Here is a 25,693-nt window from a genome sequence, read left to right as displayed (position 1 = left end):
CAGACAACATGAAAAGTTCAAAGGAGGTTTGAGTGATTAGAAGAGACGAAGCCGTAGATGATGTTGGAGATGAGACCTGAGAGTAGACCCCATCAAAAAACATCCAGAGAATCAAAACATTTGTCAGACAGCTTCTGAGACAAATAGAAAAAAATTAGCTTATAACCACATTTTCACTGAGAAGATTTTTGTTTAAAAAAAGAAAAAGGGGCCAATACTCCCATCTAAATGCTATAGAATGCCTCTGTCTGCCTTCTCCACTTAATTTCCAATTCCCAGTACATGCCCACTGCATATGTATTTCAAAATAAGCGCCATTTAACAAAACTTGCTAGCACGAGTACAATGCATAGCATGTGTATAATGTGACTGCTAGCAATCTGCCTTCCTGTAACTCTTGACTATTTACACCTTGCTTCTACCTTGTAGGGCCATCCAGATGCTCAACTTACAATGGGGTACACCCATTGTAGACTGGAAAATATTAAGGTGAAAATACATTTGATTCACCTACACAACATCACAGCTCAGTCTAGCTACCTGAAGCGTGCTCAGAACACTCACATTAGCTTACAGTCGGGCAAAACCACCTCACACAGAGTGTATTTTATAACACACTGTTGAACAGCTCGTGTGAGGTACTGAATACTGAAAAGCCGGCTGCGTGGGTACTGGAAGCACTGTTTCCAGTGAATGTGTGTCGCTTTTGCACCATGGCAAAGTCAGATAATCATGTAAGGTGAACCACTGGAGGTCATGAACCGTATCTGTATAAGCCTATAGATGCTAGGCCCAATTTCTCTGAACCCTGAAACTGCTTTCTAAACATCAAGTCCAAGTCTCCCGATGGCGGGGGCAGAGCTGAGAGCAGCCACACTGAGATGGAAGGTGGGAGCAGTCTCCAAGTTTATCAGAGCCCAGCCAACTCCGTCAAAGCTGAAGTTCCTGGTATTCGTCAGAACCCAGGCCGTGTTCCCCCCACCCCTGGGCATGCCACCTTTGTTAAGAGGCCCAGCCATGCCCATAGCCAAGCAACAGAGATGCACAAGGTGTGGGAAGACCTTCTCATCCTCTCGGGCTCCTAAGACTTAAAGGCGGACAGACTCACACACTGGAGAAAAGCCTTTTGTGCAGACAAGCTTTTACCACCACAGGCAGCTTGAAGGTCCACGGTATGACACACGGGGCAGTAACAACTCAGAACCCTGTGGAAGGAAGTGGCCAGAGGACACGGAGGCTCCATCAGGTACAGAAAAGGGGTCTCAGAAATGCTTCCCAAGGAAGTCCTGAACCCTCCGGCGAACAGGGACCTGTCATATGGAGACATCACACCAGCATGCTCGACACCATGAAGACCAACGAGACTGCTGCGATCCAGAATGGCGGTGTTCTCACCCTCCCGGTCTCCAATTCTTGTGAATTAAGGCCACTCTTGTGAACAAAACCCTCCCAGCTTCCTCTGAACAAACATCAGGTTCAAGTTATTCCATCCCCTAGCAGTCAGGATGCACAATGCTGCAGGCACTTCAGATTTCCCTTGACTCCACATTTAGGACACCTCACCAAATCCACAACGCTTTGTTGGTTCAGTTCAACACATCAACCGGAAAAGCTCACAGGCCAACCAAGCAGCAGCATTACCTGCATGATGTCTGGGCCCTCTGCCCTTTCAAAGGTCACTTCCTACCTGAAGCTCTTGCCTGTTTCCACCTGGAATGTTTCTTCCCCTCTCTAAATCCCAACCCCATGACAGCTGCACCTCTCTTGAAACACTTACAGATGCTGCCCCCTATCCAGGTTACATGGGTTCCTTCCCCTTCAATGCACTGCTCCACGATGCCTCAGGGCACAGACAGCTTGTTCACCTGTACACTCCCTCAGGGCAAGGCACCCAGCTCACGACACTTCCTCAGAACCAAGTGCAAACTGATGAACAGCACCTGAAGAAAAACTCCAAGCTCTCCACCACAATGAAATCCAGACTATGCTCCCCAGTTGTTGTTGTTGGGAAAAAAAAAAAAACATGATCTATCTAAGAAATGCCCCAAAGGATCTCATGACTTTGTCCCACCTCTTTCTGGGCATGCTCCAAGTCCTACGAAATGACCTCCACCTCTTCCAGGGGCCAGTTCTAAACTAAGATTCCAATAAACTGCCATAAACAAGATAAAAGTAGGTTTCCAGGTCTTCTCTCAGCAAAGGGATGTAAAATTTGAAGTTGGGACAACCTGAAACCCTTAATACACAAATCTACCAATCCCAAAGTTGCCTAGTCCTGATCCTTCTAAGACCCCCATGTGATCAATGTTCAAACTCTTGACCATGATCCACACTAAAAAATGCATTTCACGTTATAATCAATACACACAGAATCCATAAAGTTGTTGAACAGTTTGAGTTTTGAATAAATTCACCATTAAGTGATAAACAATTAGCAAATACAAGGACAGAAGCTACTCAAATTTTAAAGTTGCCATTCACCTGCTTCAATTTATTTTCCAAGTAGTAAGTCTTCACTCAACGGCCTTCACTGAGTTACACATCATGCCCAGAATGATGGGGGGCATTTTGAACACTAACATTTTTGCAATCAGACATCTTAAATCTTAATTAAATGTCCTTCCAGTTGCATGATGCAGATTATGTATATTATCTATATAAACACATGTATTAAAAACTCAAAATGCAGAACATTATGGACGCTACAGCGTGTAGTTCCCCATAAAGATTAAATTTCCAGGTGTCCATAATCTTCCACCAACTGTACTGCTCTCCATTCTCTTGCTGGAGCTGATCTTTAATTCTCAATTTGGAAGTTCTGAAATCACCATAAACCTGGATTCAAATGCCAACTCTGCCACCTAGTAATTGTTAGACACTGAGCATCTTCCTTAACCTCCCTACATCTCAGTTTCTCCTTCCTGTAATGCGATCACTATCTCTGCCTTACAACATAGCCTCGTGGGGCTTCCGGTACTGAGAAGCTCCTCTGGAAGCAGCAGCTGTTACTACTAAGCTGCTGTTATGCATTTTTTAAAGAATCTTACATTTCCACCTCTTCTATATTTCCACCATTACTTCTCATAAAATGGAAAACATCCTATCTGTATGTGTTCCTTCCTTGTCAATCAACTTCTTTCTATTCACTCCTGAAGCTCACATGGATAAAATTCAGTTCATGGCTTCAGTCTGAGTCAAAGACTGATTTTTTGTTTGGCAATGAAAAGCTTGCAAGGGAAGTAAAACAGACCTCAGAAGTAAATGACTAAGTTCACAAATGTTATAGAATCTTCGGATTCTTGAAAGCAAAGTAACATTTTCTCCTCTCCCACATACCACAACTTCCTGGCTTAGATGCCCAACACCACCCTCCAGTGCCCCATCAACAGGAGCCTGAGGCCCTAAAGAAAACCTCAAATGAAAGGGCCTGAGAACCACCTGAACCACCACAACAGGAAGTAACTCAGGCAAGGATCGGCAGTGGATGCTAGAAGCATCAGTGAAAGGTTTGGGGGGGCAGAAGAGTCACGTGTTTTAAAGTATCATCCACGGATCAAGCACAAAGGGAAAGGCACCCTCAGAGCAGAGATCTGGTGGACATAACTTTAACCTAGTGACCAAACGCGGCACCAGCAGCGACGGAGCCCAGTACCAGTAAGTGCCTTCCACCGGGACCCAGGGGGAAGTACAGAGCATCACCTACGCAGAGCTCACGCCAGAAATGCCTAAACCGAACCAAATCATGTCCGGACTGCAGGCCATGCTACACACTAACAAGCCTAGATTCTCCAAAAGCGTCAAACCCTAACGTTAAAGTGATATAAAGCAGAAAAACGATCCTACAGGAAAAGAAACTAGAGACAAACCAGATGTAATGCATGACCCTTGTTCAGATCCTACATTTAACAAAAAGAAAAGCCATAAACGTCACTTTGGGACCACCGCAGTTTTCTGAATATGGATTGCATGAGGGATAACATTACAGGATATAGCATATGGCAATACAACAATATTAAATTTCTGGGTGTGATAATGACACCATGGTTATATAGGAGAAGGTTCTTATTTTTAAGATACACATGCTGAAGTATTCAGAGGTAAGGATCATGGGATCTACAACATGACTTAAATAGTTGGCAAAATAAAGTAGAAACAGGCATCTGAGGCCGAGTGCAGTGACTCATTCCTGTAATCCCAGCACTTCAGGTGGCCCAGGCGGGAACATCACCTGAGGTCAGGAGTTCAAGACCAGCCTGATCAACACAGCAAAACCCTGTCTCTACTAAAAACAAACCAAAAAAAATTAGCTGGGAGAGATGGGCACGAGAATCACTTGAACCCGGGAGGCAGAGGCTGCAGTGAGCTGAGATTGCATTACTGTACTCCAACCTGGGCAACAAAGCAAGACTCTGTCTCAAAGAAAAACAAAACAAAACAAAACAAAAAACAGAAACAGGCATTTGACATTTGAATTCAGAATGCTGGTGATCTGTGATAAGGGCACACGGATGTTTACCACACTCTAGTCTCCCAAACTTTCTGTTACTTTTAAACTTTTCAAAACTAAAAAAATGGGGGACAGCACATTAAGTGGCTCTCTCTAGCATCCGCTCACCATCCGTAGCCTAGGAGAAAAATAAAGCATTTCACTCATCATCTGTGGGCCTTTCGTGCAAATGAACACCCACAAGAACAATCCTTCTGACGGGTCCAACATTTCTTAAAGATCTCAGTCACTGCCACACTAATCTTCCCCTCAAACTCTCGGCATAGCTGGGCTGGTCCAGTTCTACAAGGAGACGGTTAGAGAAAAGTGTGGCTTCCTCCCTGCCTTTTCCAAGCTGGGTGGGTACCAGCAGCTGCCTCCCTGACAGATGGCTGGCACTCCTCACCAAGCCCAGCTGGACAGTGCTAAGTACCAACCTAACTCAGTCAGAAACTCTCCAGAGAGACGCTGGGGTCAGCGTTTTTAAAAAACACTCCCATCTCAGAATCCCAAGTGGATACCACCCAATTGAACCTTGAAAACTTCCCTAAAGGTCAAGAGTGAACATTCCATCGGAATACTGTATCACTTGTGAACTGAAGACCACGACCTTTCTCTAAACTATCAGAGAAAATACACAAGGTAAACTGACAAAAATCTGGCCAAAAATACATATTTTGGATAAGAAAGTTATTTTTAAAAACACATTAAATGTAGACTGTACATCTAAATATGGTCTGAAAAGAACTGAGGGTTTTGTGTTTTTGTAATTACTCACTGGGAACCTATTCTCTCGCTGGTTCCCAGGACACAAGGGAACTCCTCAGGAACTCAAGAGTGCTTCAGGGCAAGCGCCTGTCAAGAGAAAGAGACAGGACTTCCCATCCCTACAAAATCAGCTGGCATTTTCTTGCTTTGTTTTTAAATGAAAATAGAAAAGCAATGACTAAAAGATGATCAAAGAACCCTGCTTTACTAGCCTTAGTCAAGCTGAGAAACAGGAAGTTTAGGAGAGGAAGGAGGTCAAAGGATAGGCACTGAGCGAACACAGAATTCCCCGTGCGTGGAGCAGAGGCGGTGTGCTATTCCAGGGTTCTCAGGATCACACTGTGTGCGAGTTCAAGCTTCACACTGCTCCCACTCACTGGTCATGACTGTCTCTGCTTCATTTTTCACAAGGACTTTTAGAAAATAAAAACATATACCCTTCTTAACACTTTTTTCCCACCATCTGGCCAACATCAAACATCCTTGTTCAACAGCATGTTGAAAAATGCACATGACCTAATATATTCAAGGTAACACCTATTTCATACCCAGAAAGACTTGCCTTTTACCCACTCTGGGCCACTCTGTCTGAGGCGTGTGAGCGGTTTTCCCAGTCCCAGGGACAAACGTCGTCAGCTGAGCTAGTCCAGACAAGCGGCAGCGGGGCAGCAGGGCCTAATGCGACCGCCAGCACTACCGTGTGAGAACCTGCAAACTCACCAACATGGCTCAGGCATACTGAGAACACATTCTCAGGGGGTGTGACCCTCCCTTAGGCTCCCGCCGCGTGCAGAACACGCTGACTCCACTGACAGCACGTCTCATCCCCCACCCGAGCTCAGCTCCCAAAACGACCAACGGGCCCTGACCAGTTTGCAACAGGAAGAATGTGGACTCCTTTGAGGGTAGAGGGACAAAAGGACGATAATACAACATCATGTGTGTTTCTTCAATATGCACGCAGGCACAGAGACAGGAAGTACGTCACAACAGACCCAGCCTCAGCCCCGGCCACAGCGCACCAGCTGTGCGGCCCTGGCCCAGTTCCCAGGCCTCTCAATACCTCCATTTCTCCCCTAAAGTGATGCCCGCTTCCTCAGCACTGTTACAGGTTTAAATGAGTTAATTCTGTGAAGTCACTGGAACCATGCCTAGCACAGAATACATGTCACTTATTTATAAAATAAGTCAATCAGCCGGGCGTGGTGGCTCACGCCTATAATCCCAGCACTTCGGAAGGCCGAGGCGGGCGGATCACCTGAGGTCAGGAGTTCGAGACCAGCCTGGCCAACATGGTGAAGCCCCATCTCTACTAAAAATACAAAATTTAGGGGGGCGTGGTGGTACGCACCTGTAGTCCCAGCTCCGCAGGAGGCTGAGGCAGGAGAATCGCTTGAACCCAGGAGGCGGAGGTTGCAGTGAGCCAAAATCCACCATTGCACTCCAGTCTGGGTGACAAGAGTGAACTCTGTCTCAAATATAAATAAATAAACCAATGAGCAAACACTACCTAGGGACATCTCAGATCATGTGACATGCCCGGAATGGAAAGCTCAAGAGCAGACGGGAGACAAGAGCAGGACAAAGGTCCCCACACGGGGGTCCCACTCATCATGGTTAGGCTCCTGGATGTGACCCTACCTGATGGGAAACTTCCCCGGGGGTGTTTAGGCAGTGAAAGGTGGCAGGCAGGCAGGGGCTGCGTGGGTCACCCCACAGGACACAGCACACAGTGAAGAGAAAGGAGACAGTGGGACCTAAGAAGGAAGCAAAACACAAGTCCCAGGGGCCGGCCATCTAACCAGATCCACCACACAAACGGCAGCTGGATGCCCGAGGGGGAGGGAACACATCACGCACAATTCTCAGGGAATAGAAACTGCCTTACACATCTCAAACACTGCAATCTGACAGCGAAAAGTATCTTGCTCACCTACAGTCACTCTCCAAATAGCAGCAATGGTCGTATTTTCTATAGATAAAAGATCAGGCTTAAAATCCTCCGGCAGCTTCTGGCCATCATTAGACTAAAATCCACACTTCTATCAACCTACAGAAGGGGGCTCAGAGTCCCGGGCAGAGCATGGTGCTGGTGACAGACCACCTGTGTGGCTGACAGGGTTTGGCTGTGTCCCCAGCCAACTCTTATCTTGACTTGTACTTCCATAAACCCCACGTGTCACGGGAGGGCCCAGTGGGAGGTAACTGAATCATGGGGGCGGTTACCTCCATGCTCTTCTCGTGACAGTGAGTTCTCACAAGATCCGATGGTTTAATAAGGGTCTTTTCCCTGCCCTTCGTTCTGCATTTCTCCTTCCTGCCACCATGTAAAGAAGGATGTGTTTGCTTCTCCTTTTGCCACAACTGTAAGTTTCCTGGGACCTCCCCAGCCCTGTGTCACTGTGAGTAAATTAAACCTTTTTCCTTTATAAATTACCCAGTCTCAGCCAGTTCTCTATAGCAGTGTGAGAATGGACTAACACATTCACAAAGACTCAACCCCTGTGCCTCAGTTTCCTTATCCACAAAGAGAAGTGGGCAGTCCCACCTCCCACAGCTGCTATGAGGATGTCTAAGGCAATACCTTTCAAAGTGCCTGGAACAGAGGAAGCCCAGTAAGGAGCCAGCAGCTTGGGAGACCCACCCCTGGGGCCTCCAGCCCTTTCCCAACACACTCACTCACCCAACTGCAGGCTCCAGCCTGCAGCAGGCGAGCTCAATTCCATCTCAGAGCCTTTGCCCAGCCACTCTTCTGCCTGGGTGCCCTTCCCCACACTCACAGGGCAACACCCTCAGCTAAAAGGGCCTCCAGAGAGGTGCTCCCAGGCTTTGAGTCTCACACGGCAGCCCTGCTCTCCCACCCTCTCCCATTCCCTCACTCTCCCCTCACTCTGTCTTCTTCATGGCTTCCATCAGCACCAGGAATTCTGTCATGAACATGCGTGTCCTCTGCACGTTCTGAACCAGACAAGTGTGGGTCTCGTCTCTAGAGCTTCTAAGACAGTGTGGGACCCACAGTGGCACTCAGTGCCCAGCTGCTGAATTATCCCACCAACTCCACAGTGGCTATTTCAGTGAACTATTATGAAAAGAAATGAACAGCTTACCACAAACATTCCATTTAGAGAAGCCGGTCCCACTCCCAGAAGGCAGCTCTACCTTCTGAGAGGCCACAATCTAATTTAATTCAACTTAAAACAGGGAAGAGTCAAATTCACACTGCTGTATGCTCCCAACAGAGGAGGACGGTTAAGGAGGAGACATCAAGATCCCGAGACACACAATGGATGGAGCCTTTAGGTTTCACCCGACAACACAAGCACATGCGCTGCACAAAACCAAGCCAGAGACTGTCAGCAACCTCCAGTCCTTGCACCTCCAGCTGAGTGATCGGCAAACTGCTTCCCAGGAGCTGCAAGGACCTCCCGGTGTTTCCTCTCCTTTCTGCTTATGACCCCCAGGGTACAGACGAACCAGACCGCTGGCACAGCTGAGGCACAGTGTGTGGACACAGGGCATGGCAAACCCAGAAGGTGTGTTTTCACAAAGTTGGAGCAAAGTGGCCGTCCAGACGTCTGCTTTAACTAAGGCCAGACAGTGAACTCAAAATAGCACTATGGGAAAACTTAGTGAACTAAGCCACTTATGCCCAGACAATGCATGGCATTTCCCAGCTCCTCGTAATGACCAGGAAGTCATGAAATGCAAGAGCAAGACTGCGGAAAAGGTGAAGGAAGAGCAAGAAAGGGAAACAGACAAGGACATGACACAAGACAGCAAGACGGCCTCTTCCCCACTGGGTGGGCAGAAATCTGTCGAGGACCAAAGGGGGAGAATAAAGTCTTCCAAGAATTCGGAAGAGATGAAGATGCCAATACACAACAGGTGCCAACAGAGGGATTCCACAGGCACTACCGTCTGGACATTTTACCAGTGTAGTTAAATGTCAAAATCAGTACATGACCTTAGAGTATAAGCTCTGAGAAACAAAATAGTAACCAATTTTAATTATCCTCAACCCCAAAATATGTCAAGTATTCTCTATAAAACATTACCTAGATTTTAAATAGCAGCAAATATCATTCCTTTTTTTCAAAACAAATCTTTTACACTGAAATAAGCTAACACTGATTCTACCTTGTTTACCTCAGGTGCTTCATTTATCTTATCCGAACAGTACAGGGGGAGGGCTGGGGTGCCAGACAAAGGAGGGAAACTTACCTTATGAATTATTAATACCAATGCGAGATTACAAATTTGTCTTGAAAATTAACTGTTTTATCAAAGTAATCACTACACAAGTTGACCCAGTCACTGCAATGCAAACACTACCACAAGCAGTTAGGCAGCCTGATAGAACTGAATGGCACCACATCCCTCTACAGACACCCTGTCTCACGGGCACACCCCACCCAGCCCCTGACCTCCCAACACTCCAAGACCAGGTGCTGCAGGCAGCACATGACATCCTCAAACACGAGACATCTCCATTCAATGTGGGGAGAGGCAGTGGTCTCCATGCTCACTTGGCAGCCATGAAACACAAGCCGGCTTAAAGCTGACCCTAACAGCACATCCAAAATGTGCTTTCCAAATTGCCAACCTCCTGGGAAAGCAATCCGTGGATGAAATGTCACAGGCTTCTGATCAGTGAATACACTGTGTCCCCAGTGAGCGCCCTGACTCCACTCTGCCCTGTCCCTCCGCATCCTGGGGCTGAGCTTACGCTACAGAGCATCTCCAACTGATGCCACAAAGTAGGCACGAAGGTGGAGCATCCTCAAGACAGACACAAAGGCCTGGAATCTGTCAAACTCCTGATATTTTTCTTGGTTCTGACTCCCCAATCTGACCCTGCTACTGTGTGAAGATAAAAGTGACAGGAAACCTTTAAAAGCGGGCAAAATATCAAGACAAGTTAGCCAAGCACACCACCCCTCCAGACTGCCAGGCTCTGAGACCGGCCAGCCCTCCCAGGCAGTACGCATTCCACCCCAACCATGGCTAGGCTGTTTCTACCCAGAAACGCAACATGTTCTGGGGGAAGTAACTGGCAGGATCTGTGTGCACTCTGACACCAACTCTGTGAAAAGAAAAAGGGTGTGTGTTGAGAGTGAGCACGTGGCATTAAAAAATGCTGGAAGGAAATATGGCAACATGTTAATAAAGGTAACTTATTAATGATACAAGTGGAATGGTTATTTTTCCATACACTTTTCTGCAGTTTTTATTTCTATATACAGGTTGAGTATCCCTCATCTGAAATGCTTGGGACCAGGAGTGTTTCAGATTTCGAATCTTCAGATTTGAGAAGATCAACCTGTCTACACACATAGCTACTATAATCGGGAGAAAAAGGCAGAATCAATAATGTCTGACTGGAAAACAGCTATGCCTAGTTTGTACATGCCAACTTTGGCTGCTGTCACACAACAATGGCAGAGTAACTTTAACAGAGGTCTGCCCCACCCCACCCCCACAAGATAGTTACTATCTAGCTTTTTACAGAAAACTTTGCCAAGCCTTGCTTTACAGCACCAGGACCCCTCTCTCTCTACTATTGACCCAGTCTGCAGGGTGCTTTCACTAAGTGTGCAAATGACAGTTCAAATCTACTGCAAGACAAAAAAGGCTTTTTAAAACCAAGTTTTATTATGGCTTGGGGCACCTTTGAGGAAATGGTTCCCAAAAAGTGTGAAGGTCAGAAGCAGTCAGAGAGGATGTGACACTGTGACAGGATGAGGTGATCACAAACTTTCCTGCAGCCTTGGAGAGTGACACCACCACGTGACGTGGAACTGGAGGATGCCACGACTTCAGGGATATTAAGAGAATATATACTTCCAGGACCACATTTCCACAGGACTATGCTCTACAGGCCCCCAGAGCACTGATTCAGTGAGTGCTTCCATTTATAGAACAGAGTTTATTTTTATAGAACTGAATTTATTTCGTTAGGGACATTAAGAGAATATATACTTCCAGGACCACATTTCCACAGAGACTATGCTCTAAAGGCCCCTAGAGCACTGACTCAGTGAGTGCTTCCATTTAAGGAACTGAATTCATGTTGTTCTAATCTCCCTTATTGGCTTATAACAGCTACTTACGTACCTAGAGTACCAGCCCCTCGTCAAGGTTACGAACATGTTCTCTCAGGGTACGGTGTACTGATGCTCTCTGCCACTGCCTTGGGCTGTTCAGGCTGCATTAAGAAAATACCATAACCTGGGCGGCTCATAAGCCACAGAAACATATTCTCACAGTTCTGAAACTGGAAAGTCCAAGATGAAGGCACGGACTGATACGGTACTTGGTGAAGGCCTGCTTCTTCACAGCTGGACTCACTGCAAACTCACATGGCACGGCACGAGAGCAGAGGTCTCTCTGAGGCCTCTTTTATATGAGCACTAACCCCATTCATGAGCCTGGTCACCTCCACAGGCCCCATCTCCTAATACTGTCACCTTGGGGGTTAGGATTTCAACATTCAGACCATGGCAGCCACAGAAGAGCTTTGTTTTTAGAGGCTCATTGACTTATCTCTTCCTTTTTCTCTTGAAATCAAACTTTAACAGCTTTCCCCAATTAGAAAAGCATTCACCAAGCGAACTTCAAAAGATTACACTGATGTTTACTCCATCACGTAAAAACTGCTCATGCAAATTGAACACATACACAATGAGCCAACTTCCTCAAGTAAAACAGCAAAGCGTGAAGGGGAAGGACTTGTACATTCAAGTATGCAACCTGGAGCAATATTAAAGTGTAACTCTATAAACAAAGTGAGATTATTTTTAATGCTTTTCACTCTATTTTTTTTTTAATTTGCTTTCAAAGACTGTCACCAACGAGCCTCATCCAGCACTGAGCAGCCACACCCTGCTCAGACACCTGTGCCCCTGCACACACAACTCCCACACTAGGCTTGGCTACAACCAAAACCCAAATACCTCAAATCTTTATGGTGACAACAGTGCCAGCCCACACAGTTAAAAATATGTTAGCCTCCTCATCACAAACAAAATGTGGAAAAAACGGTACCTTCCTCAGGCTAATTCCGTTTGGCTAATTCCGACCCCTGAACAAAAGTAACTCTAAGAGTGCACTGGTGAGCTTAAGCTTAAAGTAAAAGCCAGTTCTTTCATTTGTGTTCAAGCCCTTGTTTAACAGATTTCAAACGATAATTTTAAAAAAAGAAAATCCAGCACACACAAAATTCTTAGTTCCCTATTTTACGATGGATATTTGGTATGCATGCATTTTTCTTATGAACACAAACAACAGAAAAAGGATAAAATGCTTTTAAAAATTAAAGATAACCACTGCTGCTTTTTACATCTGCAACAAAAAAGACCAAGACTGATTATCTGTTATCTGCCATAAATTAAATTCCCAAATCAAACTTCTTGTCCCAAGTACCGAACAAGCAGGTCTCCCATTTTTACCTCAAACACACAGGAGCAGGCTGTGCTTTCAGGGGCCTGGGCACCATCAGTTGGCAGGGTTCTCCCAAGTCCTCCCAGAGCAGAGCCAGACCCTCGGGGCAGCCACCATCATCTCCCAAGGAACCTTCTAGAACCTTCTGGAAAGTGAATCTGGCCTAAGGGTAACACACAGCACTTTCCACAGCCACTCAGCACTGCATTCAGTAAAGGCAGGAAGACTTGAGTGAGCAGCCTTGTGCAAGGCCATTGATAACACAGGTAACATGATAAATTCTCACCCAGCTTCCCTACATAAGACATAAAATAAGAAGGAATTCCAGTGACAAGGAAGAAAATGGTCAACAGAAGAGCAATTCTGACATCCATGTTTGGTCTTCCTCAGAAGATTGACTGACTGCACCAGGCACGATGGCTCATGCCTGTAATCCCAGCACTGGTGGGAGGCAGGTGGATCACACAAGGCCAGGAGTTCAAGACCAGCCTGGCCAACATGGCAAGACCTGGTCTCCACTAAAAACACAAAAATTAGCCAGGCATGGTGGCATATGCCTGTAATCCCAGCTACTCGAGAGGTTGAGGCATGAGAACTGCTTGAACCCAGGAGGCAGATGTTATGGTGGGCTGAGATCATACCACTGCACTCCAACAGGGAGAACAGTGAGACTCTGGTGCTGGTGGTGGTGGTGGTGGAGGAGGAGGAAGAAGGAGGAGGCAGGAGGAGGAGGAAGAGGAGGAGGAGGAGGAAGGAGGAGGAAGGAGGAAGAAGGAGGAAGAAGGAGGAAGAAGGAGGAAGAAGGAGGAAGAAGGAGGAGTGGCCAGCTTAGAAGAAGAGGAGGAGGAGGAAGAGTGGCTAGCTTTTATCACGTTGGCTGTAAGGTCACCTCCGCAGAGGGGCCTTCTCTGACGACCCAATCTAAGTCAGCACTCAGGCAGTCTCTCGCCTCACCCCCGATATTCTGCAGTTGATGCTCATGACCGTTTTATTTCTTCACACACTCATTCCTTTGCTTAAGTGTTTCCCCAACTAGAATTACACTCCCTAAGACGCAGGGCCCCTCCTCCCTCACTCACCAAGCCACCTCCAGCAACCAGAACGGTGTCTAGCAAACAGAGGTGATCATTAAATGTTCATCAATTTAACAGCATAAATAGTATTTTAGAGTAAAATTAATGACTCCAAAGTTAAAAATATATTTCCACCAAAAAATCTTCCAATAATGTCTCACAAACAAGGTCCCCGTAGCTTCAGCACCACACTGGTTACCAATGCAATGACCGGGAAGAAGCCTCTGTGGCTGATATGGCTTGGTTCTGCGTTCCCGTCCAAATCTCATGTCGAAGTGCAATCCCCAATGCTGGAGGTGGGGCCTGGAGGGAGGTGACTGCATCGTGAGGGGCAGATTTTCCCTGGTGCTGTTCTCGTGATGGTGAGTGTGTGCCGGTGAGATTTGGTTGTTTCAAGATGTGTGGCAGCACACCCCACTCTCTTGCTCCTGCTCCAGCCAGTTAAAAGGAGTCTGCTTCCCCTTTGCCTTCCACCACAATCGTACGTTTCCTGAGGCCTCTCCAGAAACAGGGCAGACGACAACATCATGCTTCCTGCACAGCCTGTGGAACCATGAGCCCATTAAACCTCTTTTCTTTACAAATTACCCAGTCTCAGGTATTCACAGCCATGTGAGAACAGACTAATACAGTGGCAGTAATGACCTCTGCAATTCTCTCCTAACATACGACTTTCCTCTCTTCCCAACAAGGCCAAGTGACTTTTGTAAGGATTAAATAAATTAGCACATGTTAAACAGATTTGCCTCTGCCTGGCACATCCCCATAGTAAGCATCGCCAAACTTAACCACTACTATTGTCATTATTTGTTACCTAAGCCAACTCCCCAAATTACTGAACACCCAAAAGTTCAGAACTACTGATTTAAAGAGAAATGATAAGGTCTGTTTCAAACTGTGAACAGCGAGTTGCTGTCTGCATCATCTCTGGCACAGGCACCAAAGAACATACTGTAGGAGCAACGTCACCTACCCTCCTCACGTCATCCAATACTCCTGGCTTCCATAAACACTTCACTGGCGATGAGTCATCAAGGAACCTATTCTCTCAGCACAGCATCACTTTCTTGGAGTTAACACATCAAGACTACAAAAGTATGTCATTTTTGCATCTTTAATATTTCCTTTGTTTAGCTTCAAAAATCATCTCTCAAGCTTCAAAAAATTAAACCCAGGGTTTGAGAATCTGTGATTTTGTTCTGGGGGGTGAGAATGGACAATTTACTGAAACCCTTTCATAACCTTCAAAATTGTATAATCTATAAGGATATCACTTTTCTATCATTACCATTCAAGACTGAACCTGAACAATTCTTGCCTATTTTATCCACCTCTATATGGAAACCCCGGTATTTTCCTGTTAATGTTTCAAGTTCTCGGAACATTCTGAGAACATAAAGACATGGAAGGAAAAGTGTCAACTCTCCACTCGTGTTTATCCTCAAGGCCTCATGAAGAGCTTGAAGAAATCTGCAGGAGGCGGGGACTCTGAGCCTGAAATGGCAACAGCTGCTGGGTGGCTGGGCAGGCCTGCAGGGGACCCACACCCCTGCCCAGTGGGGCCTCACACAGCTGTCGCACACCAGAGAGACGGAGTGGATGACACCAAGCGGGAGAGCGGCAGAGAAGCAGGCACAGGCGAGGGCTAGCACCTTCCACCAGCTACCCTGGCCGTCTCCCTGTGACCTGGACAAGAGAGGAAAAACCTAGGTAAGCCAGGACCCTCTCCCCAGGCTCTCGGTGCCCAACTCCTCAAGAAGCCAACCGAGCAGAAGGAAATCACTCTGCCAAGGAGGGAAGATTATCGAGGCTGGACAGTCACCCTGTTCTCCTACCAGAACTCCACACCGTCACACTGAGAAGGTTCGGTTTTACTGTTCAAGTGTCCCGTGAGGAAGGGGTGGCTCTGGCATCCCGTCCTCTGGAAAGCGCCTCGTGTAGCTGTCTCGCGCCGGCGTGCTGCCCAGCACAGCGGTGCCCACAGGAAAGGCACTACGTTCTCCGCGGAAAGAGGCAAACTGCGCAAGAGCATTCCTAGTACGGCCTCAACTCCACTCCTGAAAAAGAGTCCATGTGTGTCTCAGCGCTCAGCAGTGGCTCCTGCGGGAAGCAGGGTTAGGGTGTTTAGGAGGGGGAGAGAGGAGTGGGCGTTTCCCTTTACGTGTGCCTGTAACACTCCGTTTGCTCAGAATGCACACATGTCATTTATAACTAAGAAAATACATTGGCTAAAACAACTGACATTGCACCAAGGGATCTCACGTCACACATGCAGGGCAAAGAATGATTCTCCTGAACTGGGGGACAGGAGTGATACGAGGAGATTAACAGAGCTACACCCTCAACTTAGACAGTTATTAACCAAAACTGATAAGAAACAACAGTGCCAGGATACAATATGGAAAGGAGGAAGCAAAGACCAAGAAGAAACCAGCTGAGAATGTGTTTCTAGGATAAGGAGAGTGCAGGAGCACTGTGTTTCCTTTTGAGGCTCTAAGTATCATTTATCGTTTAAGCTATGTACAAGTCTTACTGGATAAAAGAAATATAAAATACAACTTGATGACAACGTGTCCTCGGCTTCTTCTAAGCTCACATATAAATAGCCCAGAGATCATATCTTTGCCAACTTTTATGCTACGTGACCACAAACCTATTTTCGCACGGTGCTTCTCTGTGATTTTCTGATGATAAAGAGGACCTAAGTACCCTGGCACTGAATGACTGCTGTGGATACACCTGACCCAAGAACAAACCTACTGTTTACTCAGGTGGTTACAGCTTGGCCAGGAAATGAGCAACAGCAGTACGCACGTCTAGTGGGCCTCGGATGTTCTGGGACTAACACCTCCTCACTTCCTCCCCCAGCCCTTCACCAGGTATTCCTTCATTCTCTTTGAGGCATGGACATCCTCCTCCCCGCAGCACCTGCCCAAAAATGTGTTTAAGACACTCTTCCACACGACACAGACTAACAGGAACATCACTCTACACAATCAGAACCTGCTTGGGCAGAAGTTTGAAGCTGATATTCCCAGCCCAGGCCGCATCCCTGCAGTCTAGACCTGATCTTCACTGAGGCATCTCACAGATATCCTAACGGAGCATGTCTGAAGCTGAGTACCCACATCTGGCCCTGCCAGGCTTCCCATCCCAAAGGCAACTTCTTCAAACGGCTCAGGCCAAACCCTTGGTCCTCCTTTATTCCTCTCCCGCATACCCCATCTGGTCCATCCACAAATCATCTCATCTCTATCTTCTTGATAAAACTAGAATTCAGTCTCTCCTGCTACCTATGCTGACAGGACTGTGGTTCGAGTCACCATCACCTGGGAGGTCACCTGGATTGCTGCCATCCTGTCCTCTTTGGTTTCCGTGCTTTTGCCCTTTAGTCTTGCAGTCTATACTGAAAACAGCAGCCAAAATGATCCTGTTAAAACTCATATCACATCCCTTCCCGCCTCGGCCCAAACACCCCCAGAGGCTCCGTATCACTTGGAGGAAAAGACAGGACCCACAGGACCACCTGATCTCGCTCCCTGCGACTCCGCGGCCTCACTTCCTATTATTCCATCTCTTCCAAGGGTCATGGGTTTTATTCTAAGACATTAGGTAAAATCAGAGTCAGGAGGAAAATGACCAAAATCAGCCTTGCATTTCAGAAAAAACAGTCTGGAGAAAGGCAAGGATAGACTGGCCAGGGGCTGCTACAGTGATCCAGGTGAGGCATGTGGACAGCCTGGGCTAACGGTGGTGGACAAAGAGAAAAGCCAAGATTCTGGGGTTATAAAAGGAAGATGAACCAGATGTGACAGATGGCAGGGAGTGGGGACTCCAACTGCCAGAAGCTTTCCTGGAGGCTGGTCTTTAAGGCCACTCTACCACCATTGTTCTCCCTAGCCCTAATCTCACTCTCTACTTTATAAAATACCCCTCTCAAACCATCAATCAGCCAAGCATGAAGAACCTCAGGGACAACTAATTTCCATTTGAGTCTCATGAGAATTTACACATATGAGGCCATCCACTCTGGATTCTATTTGCTAGAAAATGAGAGACTATGCAGAGCTGACCACTGAATCCCTCTCTCGTGCTAACAACTCAGGAACACGAAGCCCTCAGCTGCACCGCTGTGCAGGACACTTCTTTCTGCCTCTACCCTGGCTACACTGAGTTGGTTCAACAGACTACAGCTAATTAAGACCAAATTCACAGTTGCTTTATCAAGGGGAAGGGGATAGATGCAGATAAACAAACCAGAAGGCTTGTTCCTCCAAGAAGGTTCCTCCACAACCTTCTGGTTGTGGCTAGCAGAGACTACACAGAAACTTAATATTTTCACGTTAGGCAAACTCAACTGCATTTTTATGGTGGCAAAACAGCCTCGCTACTTTACTGCGTGTATTAAGTGCTGCCAGTACTTGCTGAACAACTAGATGAGATACGAGTGACATGACTCTTGGGTGAAACCGACTGACCAGCTGCACTGGAAACACTTACCCAGCTGCCCACACAGGCCAGGCATGAACACCTACTAAGGGATCTGTGTCCCGTGTCAAGGGTCAAAAAGGGAGAACAGACTCTGGAGCTAAGTCCTATTATTAAACTGGTAGCTCGTCCGAGAGCAGCAGCATCACTGACTCACACAAGCCAGGCTTTGAAGGAACCTTACAAGTATACTGTCCCAATGCCCATCCTCTGGCTAGTTAGACGTAATGTGAGTGGAAAGTTCTCTCCAATTCCTCGGAGAGGCTCTTCCCTCCACTCAACCCCAACGTGTTCTCTGATGGGTAAGTTCAAGCTGACTTCGACTTCCCATCCTTTTATCATCCCAACGCTGGAGAGGACGGCTTTCCCTAAAGGATCCTTTAGAAAAACAAAACGCACAGCCAATATTATCACGAGTCCTTATTACCGACAGGAAAAATGGTGGCCGCCTTGGAAGCTGAGGCAATTTTTAATGCATGAGAGACGACAAATTATCTTAACTTCCTATCAGGAGGAAGTACTTTAAGCAATTCTTACACTGTTCTTGCTGCGTGAGCACGAAGTGTTTCTGGGTATCCAGGCTGCTTTTCTAGTTCAGACAACTAGACTTCCCCCTTCATTTCAGATCTTTGGAATGTCCTAATTGTCTAGATCAGCACTACGCAATAGAAATATATTGGGAACCACAGATGTGATTTTAAAATTTTTAGTAACTACTTTTAAAAAGTGAAACAAAGTTAGGGATAGCAGGGATTGCTGAGGGTTATTCTTATCCCAATTCTGCTCGCTTGGGGTCAGGGACGTAATTGTGTGAGCAAAATGATGATACCAACTTAAGACAGCTACTTTTAGACTGGGTTAACACACACTTCATAATGGGGCCTAAGCCATAATAAGCACTCAGAAAATGCTGCTTACTCCAGTTATTGATCACAGACCTGTAAGAACAATCCCAGCAGGCTGGACCAAGTACACAACTGCAGGGTCCAGCACAAATTGGAAATGCAAAGCTCCTCGTCAAAAAATTCTTAAGAGTTTCTGATGGCAACAGCAGAGCATGAAACCAAGCACAGGGCCCTGTGTGGCAACACTAGTCGCACGTCCATGAGGCAGGCCCTGTCATCAGGTAAGTTCTCCTGAGAACTTGCCCATGGGCCTTGCCAGGAGTTAGCCTAAGAGTATTGCCTTGATGTTGTTAAATACCTCACCTGCATTAGCCACACTATGCAGCAGCATGCCTGTATGAAGCCACACCGGTGGAGTGGGTGCATCTGAGTTCAAATCCCGAATCTCTTCACTGGCTGAGCTGGGACCTGGGACTTCTGAATCACTTCAAGTCTCAACCCCTTATCTAAGTGGGGAACTGCCATCTTCTCTGCAGGGCATTGTGAGGTTTAAACAAAACCTTACAAGTAAAATGCCTAGACACACAATCTGTTCTCAACAAACTTTGGTCCCATTTCATTTCAAAGATCACTGTATTTCTCCAGGCTCTTAAATAATCTAACTGCAACAGGCAAAACGGGAGCCACTCACAACGGAGCACTGCGCAACTGAAACGTGGCTAACGCAAACCGAGACGTGCTGTGGCCGTAACAAATTCAACAAGATTTTATAGACTTAATGTGAAGAAATTAAAATACCTGATATAAAATACCTAAAATAATGATATATAATATGTATATATCAATTACAGGTTGAAGTAATTGTATGGATACACTGGGTTAAATACAATGCATTATTAAAATTAACTTTAGGCCAGGCACAGCGGCTCATGCCTATAATCCCAGCACTCTGGGAGGCTGAGGTGGGAAGATTGCTTGAGTCCAGGAGTTAGAGATCATCCTGGGAAACATGGCAAAACCTCATCTCTACAAAAAAAATACAAAAATTAGCTAGGCACGGTGGCACGTGCCTATAGTCTAAGGTACTTGGGAGGTGTGGGCTGCATTGAGCCATGAAGACGCCACTATACTCTAGCCTGGGTAACAGAGTGAGACCCTGTCTCAAAAATAAATAAATAAAAATTTAAAAATGAAAAATAACTGTTTCACTTTTTCAAAGTAGTCACTAAAAATTTTAAAATCACATCTGTGGTTCCCAATACATTTCTATTGCAGTGCTGATCTAGACAATTAGGACATTCCAAAGATCTGAAATGAAGGGGGAAGTCTAGTTGTCCACACTAGAAAAGCAGCCTGGATATGCAGGAACACTTTGTGCTCACCCAGCAAGACAGTACAGCCAGGCACTAAGGTACAAGACAGAGGGCCATCTCTGATACTTCTTGCCAGGTAAAATTAAAACACAATTACAGTATCTGAATGGAAACTGTCTTTCTTTAACCTACCTACAAAACGTTCAGGGAATAGTTACTCATTTCTTCTCCCGAACAATCTTTTTCTTACTTAACTTCCTTAACTACAGTTCTATATAGGAATAAGCTTCAACAGCTTATTTAATAAATTAGACAATAAACAGCATGTTGTGACCCACCGTTTTATGCTTGGCATCAACAGTACAGAAGGGTGCCCAGCTAAAAAGAATGCCTCAAACATATCTTTGGTGCCTCATAAACCTTCAAAGCCAAGTTTCAGTAAACAGTTTACCTCCTCATCTGTCTGAATCTAAGAACAAAACAAAAACAACCCTTGGCTGGGCATCCCATCCCAAACAGACTATAGACTTACTTCTGCTTTTATTGCAATTAATTATTAAGCCTGTATCAACAAGTTTTGAGTTTCAGCAAGTGGTTCCCATGTTTTAATTCTTTCAAAAGTATTAATATTTTTAACTATTCTTGTGTGTGAAATCCTAATCACAATCTTAGCTAAAAAAATCTAGAAGAGAACTGAGCATTAGGCAAAGCAGCATAATAAAAGAATTTGTCCTTTAAAAATACACAGGGAAAATGAGTGTTTTAGAAATAGGTAAGGTAATTTCTCTTCCCAAACCTCTCACTCACTAAATTATCCCAGCTCCTTACAATCCTGGACTGCCACCTGAACTCCTTTTGAAGCCTCTCGACTGTAAAGTGAGAAAATGAAAACCTGCCCTCTCACCTTTGCAGACAGTCTCAAGATGCATTTACAGCCAGCGTGCAGAGTGGCCCAAGAATGTCCCATGCCAGGTCACTTGTGCAACAGCTGATAACACTGTAAATTTCTGGGGTTTTCAACTTTTATTTTCCATTCTAGCAGCTTTTCTTTCACATCCTCTTTCAAAAGTCCAAGGTAGGAAATGTTGAGTGTCTTACATTTATTTTAGTTTGCAATATCCGCAGAATGTAAAGCACTGAGCAAGATTTAAGATAGAAAAGCCTGCCGGGCGCGGTGGCTCAAGCCTGTAATCCCAGCACTTTGGGAGGCCGAGACGGGCGGATCACAAGGTCAGGAGATCGAGACCATCCTGGCTAACCCCGTGAAACCCCGTCTCTACTAAAAAATACAAAAAACTAGCCGGGCGCCGTGGCGGCGCCTGCAGTCCCAGCTACTCGGGAGGCTGAGGCAGGAGAATGGCGTAAACCTGGGAGGCAGAGCTTGCAGTGAGCTGAGATCCGCCCACTGCACTCCAGCCTGGGTGACAGAGCGAGACTCCGTCTCAAAAAAAAAAAAAAGAAAAGAAAAGCCAAAATGTTTATCCATAACAGGTTTCCCATCTTCCTAAGGGAAAGAAAATATACAACAAATACAAGACAGCTGTCCACATGACATCCACAGGACAGGAAGGAGTACTCTCATGTACTGCTACTGGCAAAAGTTCTCTGGAGGCTGTACGGTAGCAGGTGTTCAAAGCCTTTGAAAGTCCCTACGTTTGGCCTTGCAGTGCTCTATCAGGGCATTTGTCCTACAAAGAAAATCAAGGATTAAGGGTGTGGTACAGAAGCGTCCACTGCACAGTTCACTGTTCACAACTGTGAAAACTCAGAATCCACTTCTGTATCCAAAAATGGGGATTATTACCATGAACTAAGAGGCAGCCATTAAAATCAGTAGTAAAATAATTATTTAACATGGGAAAAGACTCACACTGGATCAAATTAAAGCATGTTATAAAACATTACTATGATGGCATGGATAGTTTAAAAATATATTTACATATTTGCATTGGATTAAAAAAAATGACCAAAAAAGAAATTTTAACACTGGTATCTCTAGATGGTAGCATTATATGACTTTTTTTCTTCTTACACAGCTCTATTTACTCAAGTTTATAAAATTAATATGAAACCCTGGGTAAAGATTTAAAATATACCATGTGGCTCCAACTACACGAAAGAACAGTGCAAATGATAATAACAGCTAACGTCTCTTTGGCACCTCCAACTTACAAGGCATTGTTCTAAGAGTTTTGCATGAATTCATGTAATCCTTACAACCGACACAAAGGGCAAGCACATGTGATACCCACTTCCCTGATGGCACAGCTGGCAAGTGGCAACGCAGGACAGCAACCAGTCAAGGAGTTCGGGTCAGGCACTACATTCCCTCCTTCCATACCATCCCCATCAAAGCAAACACCTGATAATCGTGGGCAGCTACCAGGAGTGAGCAATAACCCTGAGTCAAAAAACGAGAAATCAACTGAAGATCAAAGTTGCAATTTGATCTAGCTGTGAATGTGCCGAGCTGACCATTCAGCACCCATGCCACAAGTATGCTCTGTGCTACTCAGCATCATGTAAACATGCTCAGAAGTGACATAAGTTGGGATCAGAAGTGTTTTGTATTTCAGATTTGGGGATATTTTCATTATACTTACCAGCTGAGCATCCCAAATCCCAAAAATCCAAAACATTCCAACGACCATTTCCTTTGAGTGTCACGATGGTGCTCAAAGAGTTTCAGATTTTGGAATATTTTGGATATTCAGGTTTGGCATGTATATGAGTCCATGTTCACACTGTTATAAAGACATACCCAAGACTGGGTAATTTATAAAGAAAAGAGATTTAAATAACTCACAGTTCCACATGGCTGGGGAGGCCACAGGAAACCTACAATCATGGCGAAAGGTCCCTCTTCACAGGGCAGCAGGGGAGAGAAGAGTGAGAAACAAAGGAGAAGGAGCCCCTTATACAACCATCAGATCTCCTGAGAACTCCCTCATTATCACGAGAACAGCATGGGGGAAATCACCCCCATGATCCAATCTCCTAGGATTCTACTGGATCCAGCACTGTCCAATAGACTTTTTCTTTTTTGGTAGAGATGAGGTTTTGCCATGTAGCCCAGGCTGATCTCTAACTCCAAATCTCATCTTGAATTGTAATCCCCATAATCTCCTAGGTCTCTCCCGGAGGTCTCTCCCTAGGTCTCTCCCTAGACATGTGGGCATTATGGGGATTACAATTCAAGATGAGATTTGGGTGGGGACACAACTAAACCGTATCAGCATGCTCAACTTGTATTGTTAAAACATCCATATTGCCCAAGGTGATCCACAGATTCAACGCAATGTCTACCAAAATTCCAATGGTATTCTTCACAGATATAGAAAAACAATCCTGAAATTCACATGAAATCACAAAAAAAAAAAAAAAAAAAAACCAAATAGCTAAAGCACTCTTGAGTAAAAAGAACAAAGCTGGAGGCATCACACTACCTGATTTCAAAGTGTATTACCAAGCTACAGTAGCCAAAACAGCATGGCACTAGCATAAAAGCAGACACACAGACCAACAGAACAGAATAGAGAGCTGAGAATTAAACTCACGTAATACAGTCAACAGATCTTTGACAAAGGTGCCAAGAACACCCAATCGGGAAAGGGCAGTTTCAACATATGGTGCTGGGAAAACTGGGCATCTACATGCAGAAAAATTAAATTGAAACCTTGTCCCACAACACATACAAAAATGAACTCAAAATGAGCTAAAGACTTATTAAATGTAAGACCTGAAACAATGAAACTACTAGAAATAAACACCATGGAAAGCTCCATGACATTAATCTGGACAATGACTTCCTGGATATGACCCCAAAAGCACAGAAAACAAAGGCAAAAATAAGACAAATGCGATTTCATCAAACTGAAAAGCTTATACACAGTAAAGGAAACAACAGAATTAAGAGACAACTCACAGAATGGAAAGAAAGTATTTGCAAAGCATACATCTGATATGAAGCTAATATCCAAAATATATTTAAAAACTCAGTAACAAACAAAAATAACCTGATTAAAAATGATGAGCAAAGGACCCGAACAGACACTTCTCAAAAGACATACAAATGGCCAACAGATTAGAAAATGTTCAACATCACTAATCATCAGAGAAATGCACATTAAAACCATGAGAGCATCTCACACCTGTAGAACGGCTATTATCAAAAAGATGAAAGGTGACAGGTATTGGCAAGGATGTGGAGAAAAGATAAGCCTTGTACATTGTCGGTGGGAATGTAAATTCGCAAAGCCATTCTGGGAAACAGTATGGAGGTTCCTCAAAAATCTAAAAACAGAATTATCATATTATCCAGCAATCCCACTACTGGGTATATACTTAGCCAAAGAAACTAAAATCAGTATGTTGAAGAGATGTGTGCACTCCCATTTTCATGGCAGCACTATTTACAACAGCTAAGATACAAAATCAATCTAAGTGGCCACTGAAAGATGAGAGAATAAAGAAAATGTGGGATACATACACAACAGAACACTAGTCAGACTTTTAAAAGAAAGGAAACCCTGTTATTTGCAACAACAATGAATGAACCTGGAGAACATTATGCTAAGAGAAAGCAGGGCACAAAAAGACAAATACTGCACGATCTCGCCTAGATGCAAAGTGTAAAAAAGCTGAACTCACAGAAGCAGAGAAGAGAATAGTGGTTACCAGATGCTGAAGAGGCTGGGAAGGAGGGAACAGAAGCTAGACAGGGAAAGGGGAGATGTTAGTCAAAGAGTACAAATTTCAGTTGGACAGGAGGAATAAATTTTAGTAATCTATTGTACAGCAGGAGACTACAGTTAACAATAAAGTACATTTCAAAATTGCTAAAAGATGAGATTTTAAATGTTCTTACCACAAAGAAAAAAGAAGTATGTGAGGACATGAACGGATATGTTCATTTCCCTGACCTAATCACTCCACAATGCATTCATATGCCATAACATAATGTTGTTACTCCATAAATACATGCAACCATTTGTCAATTTAAAAACAAAATATAAGAATTAAAGAAAAGAAACTGGGTATGAGGCAAGCTTTATGTGACTAGCTGGTCTACATTTCATGCTCTGTTGATCTGAGAGACCAAAAAACCAACCAAAAATTTCTAAGGGTGAGGATGAGAAAAGAGCAGATTTCTGTTCTGAACCACCTGGGCCTTTGGATGCTTTCCACTTTTCCAGAAAAACAGTTAAGTAAATGAACAGCAACTGTGAAACCTGCAGATAATTTTAGTATTAGTTGCTGTGCCAAGGAGCTGGAGAGATC

The 25,693-nt window shown here is 45.0% G+C and overlaps 1 protein-coding gene across 36 annotated transcripts in view; it reads right to left on the bottom strand.

The window, feature by feature from the left end:
* Window positions 1–25,693, bottom strand: part of ARHGEF7 (Rho guanine nucleotide exchange factor 7) — a 181,933-nt gene that overhangs the window by 115,680 nt on the left and 40,560 nt on the right. For 4 of the 36 annotated variants that reach the window (XR_012426579.1, XR_012426580.1, XM_065533487.2 and 1 more), the window contains exon 3: window positions 25,064–25,126. The exons of the other annotated variants lie outside the window; for them this stretch is intronic. Coding sequence is in view for 2 of the 4 variants with exons in the window: in XM_065533487.2 (XP_065389559.1) it covers window positions 25,064–25,126 (63 nt within the window). In the remaining 2 variants the exon portion in view is untranslated. The remainder of the gene's footprint in view (window positions 1–25,063; window positions 25,127–25,693) is intronic. 36 annotated transcript variants of the gene reach the window in all.

The sequence above is a fragment of the Macaca fascicularis genome, chromosome 17 (genome assembly GCF_037993035.2).
Source record: "Macaca fascicularis isolate 582-1 chromosome 17, T2T-MFA8v1.1".
NCBI lineage: Eukaryota > Metazoa > Chordata > Mammalia > Primates > Cercopithecidae > Macaca > Macaca fascicularis.
The sequence above is the reverse complement of the archived record's forward strand: the minus strand, read 5'-3'. Positions and strand labels throughout refer to the sequence as shown.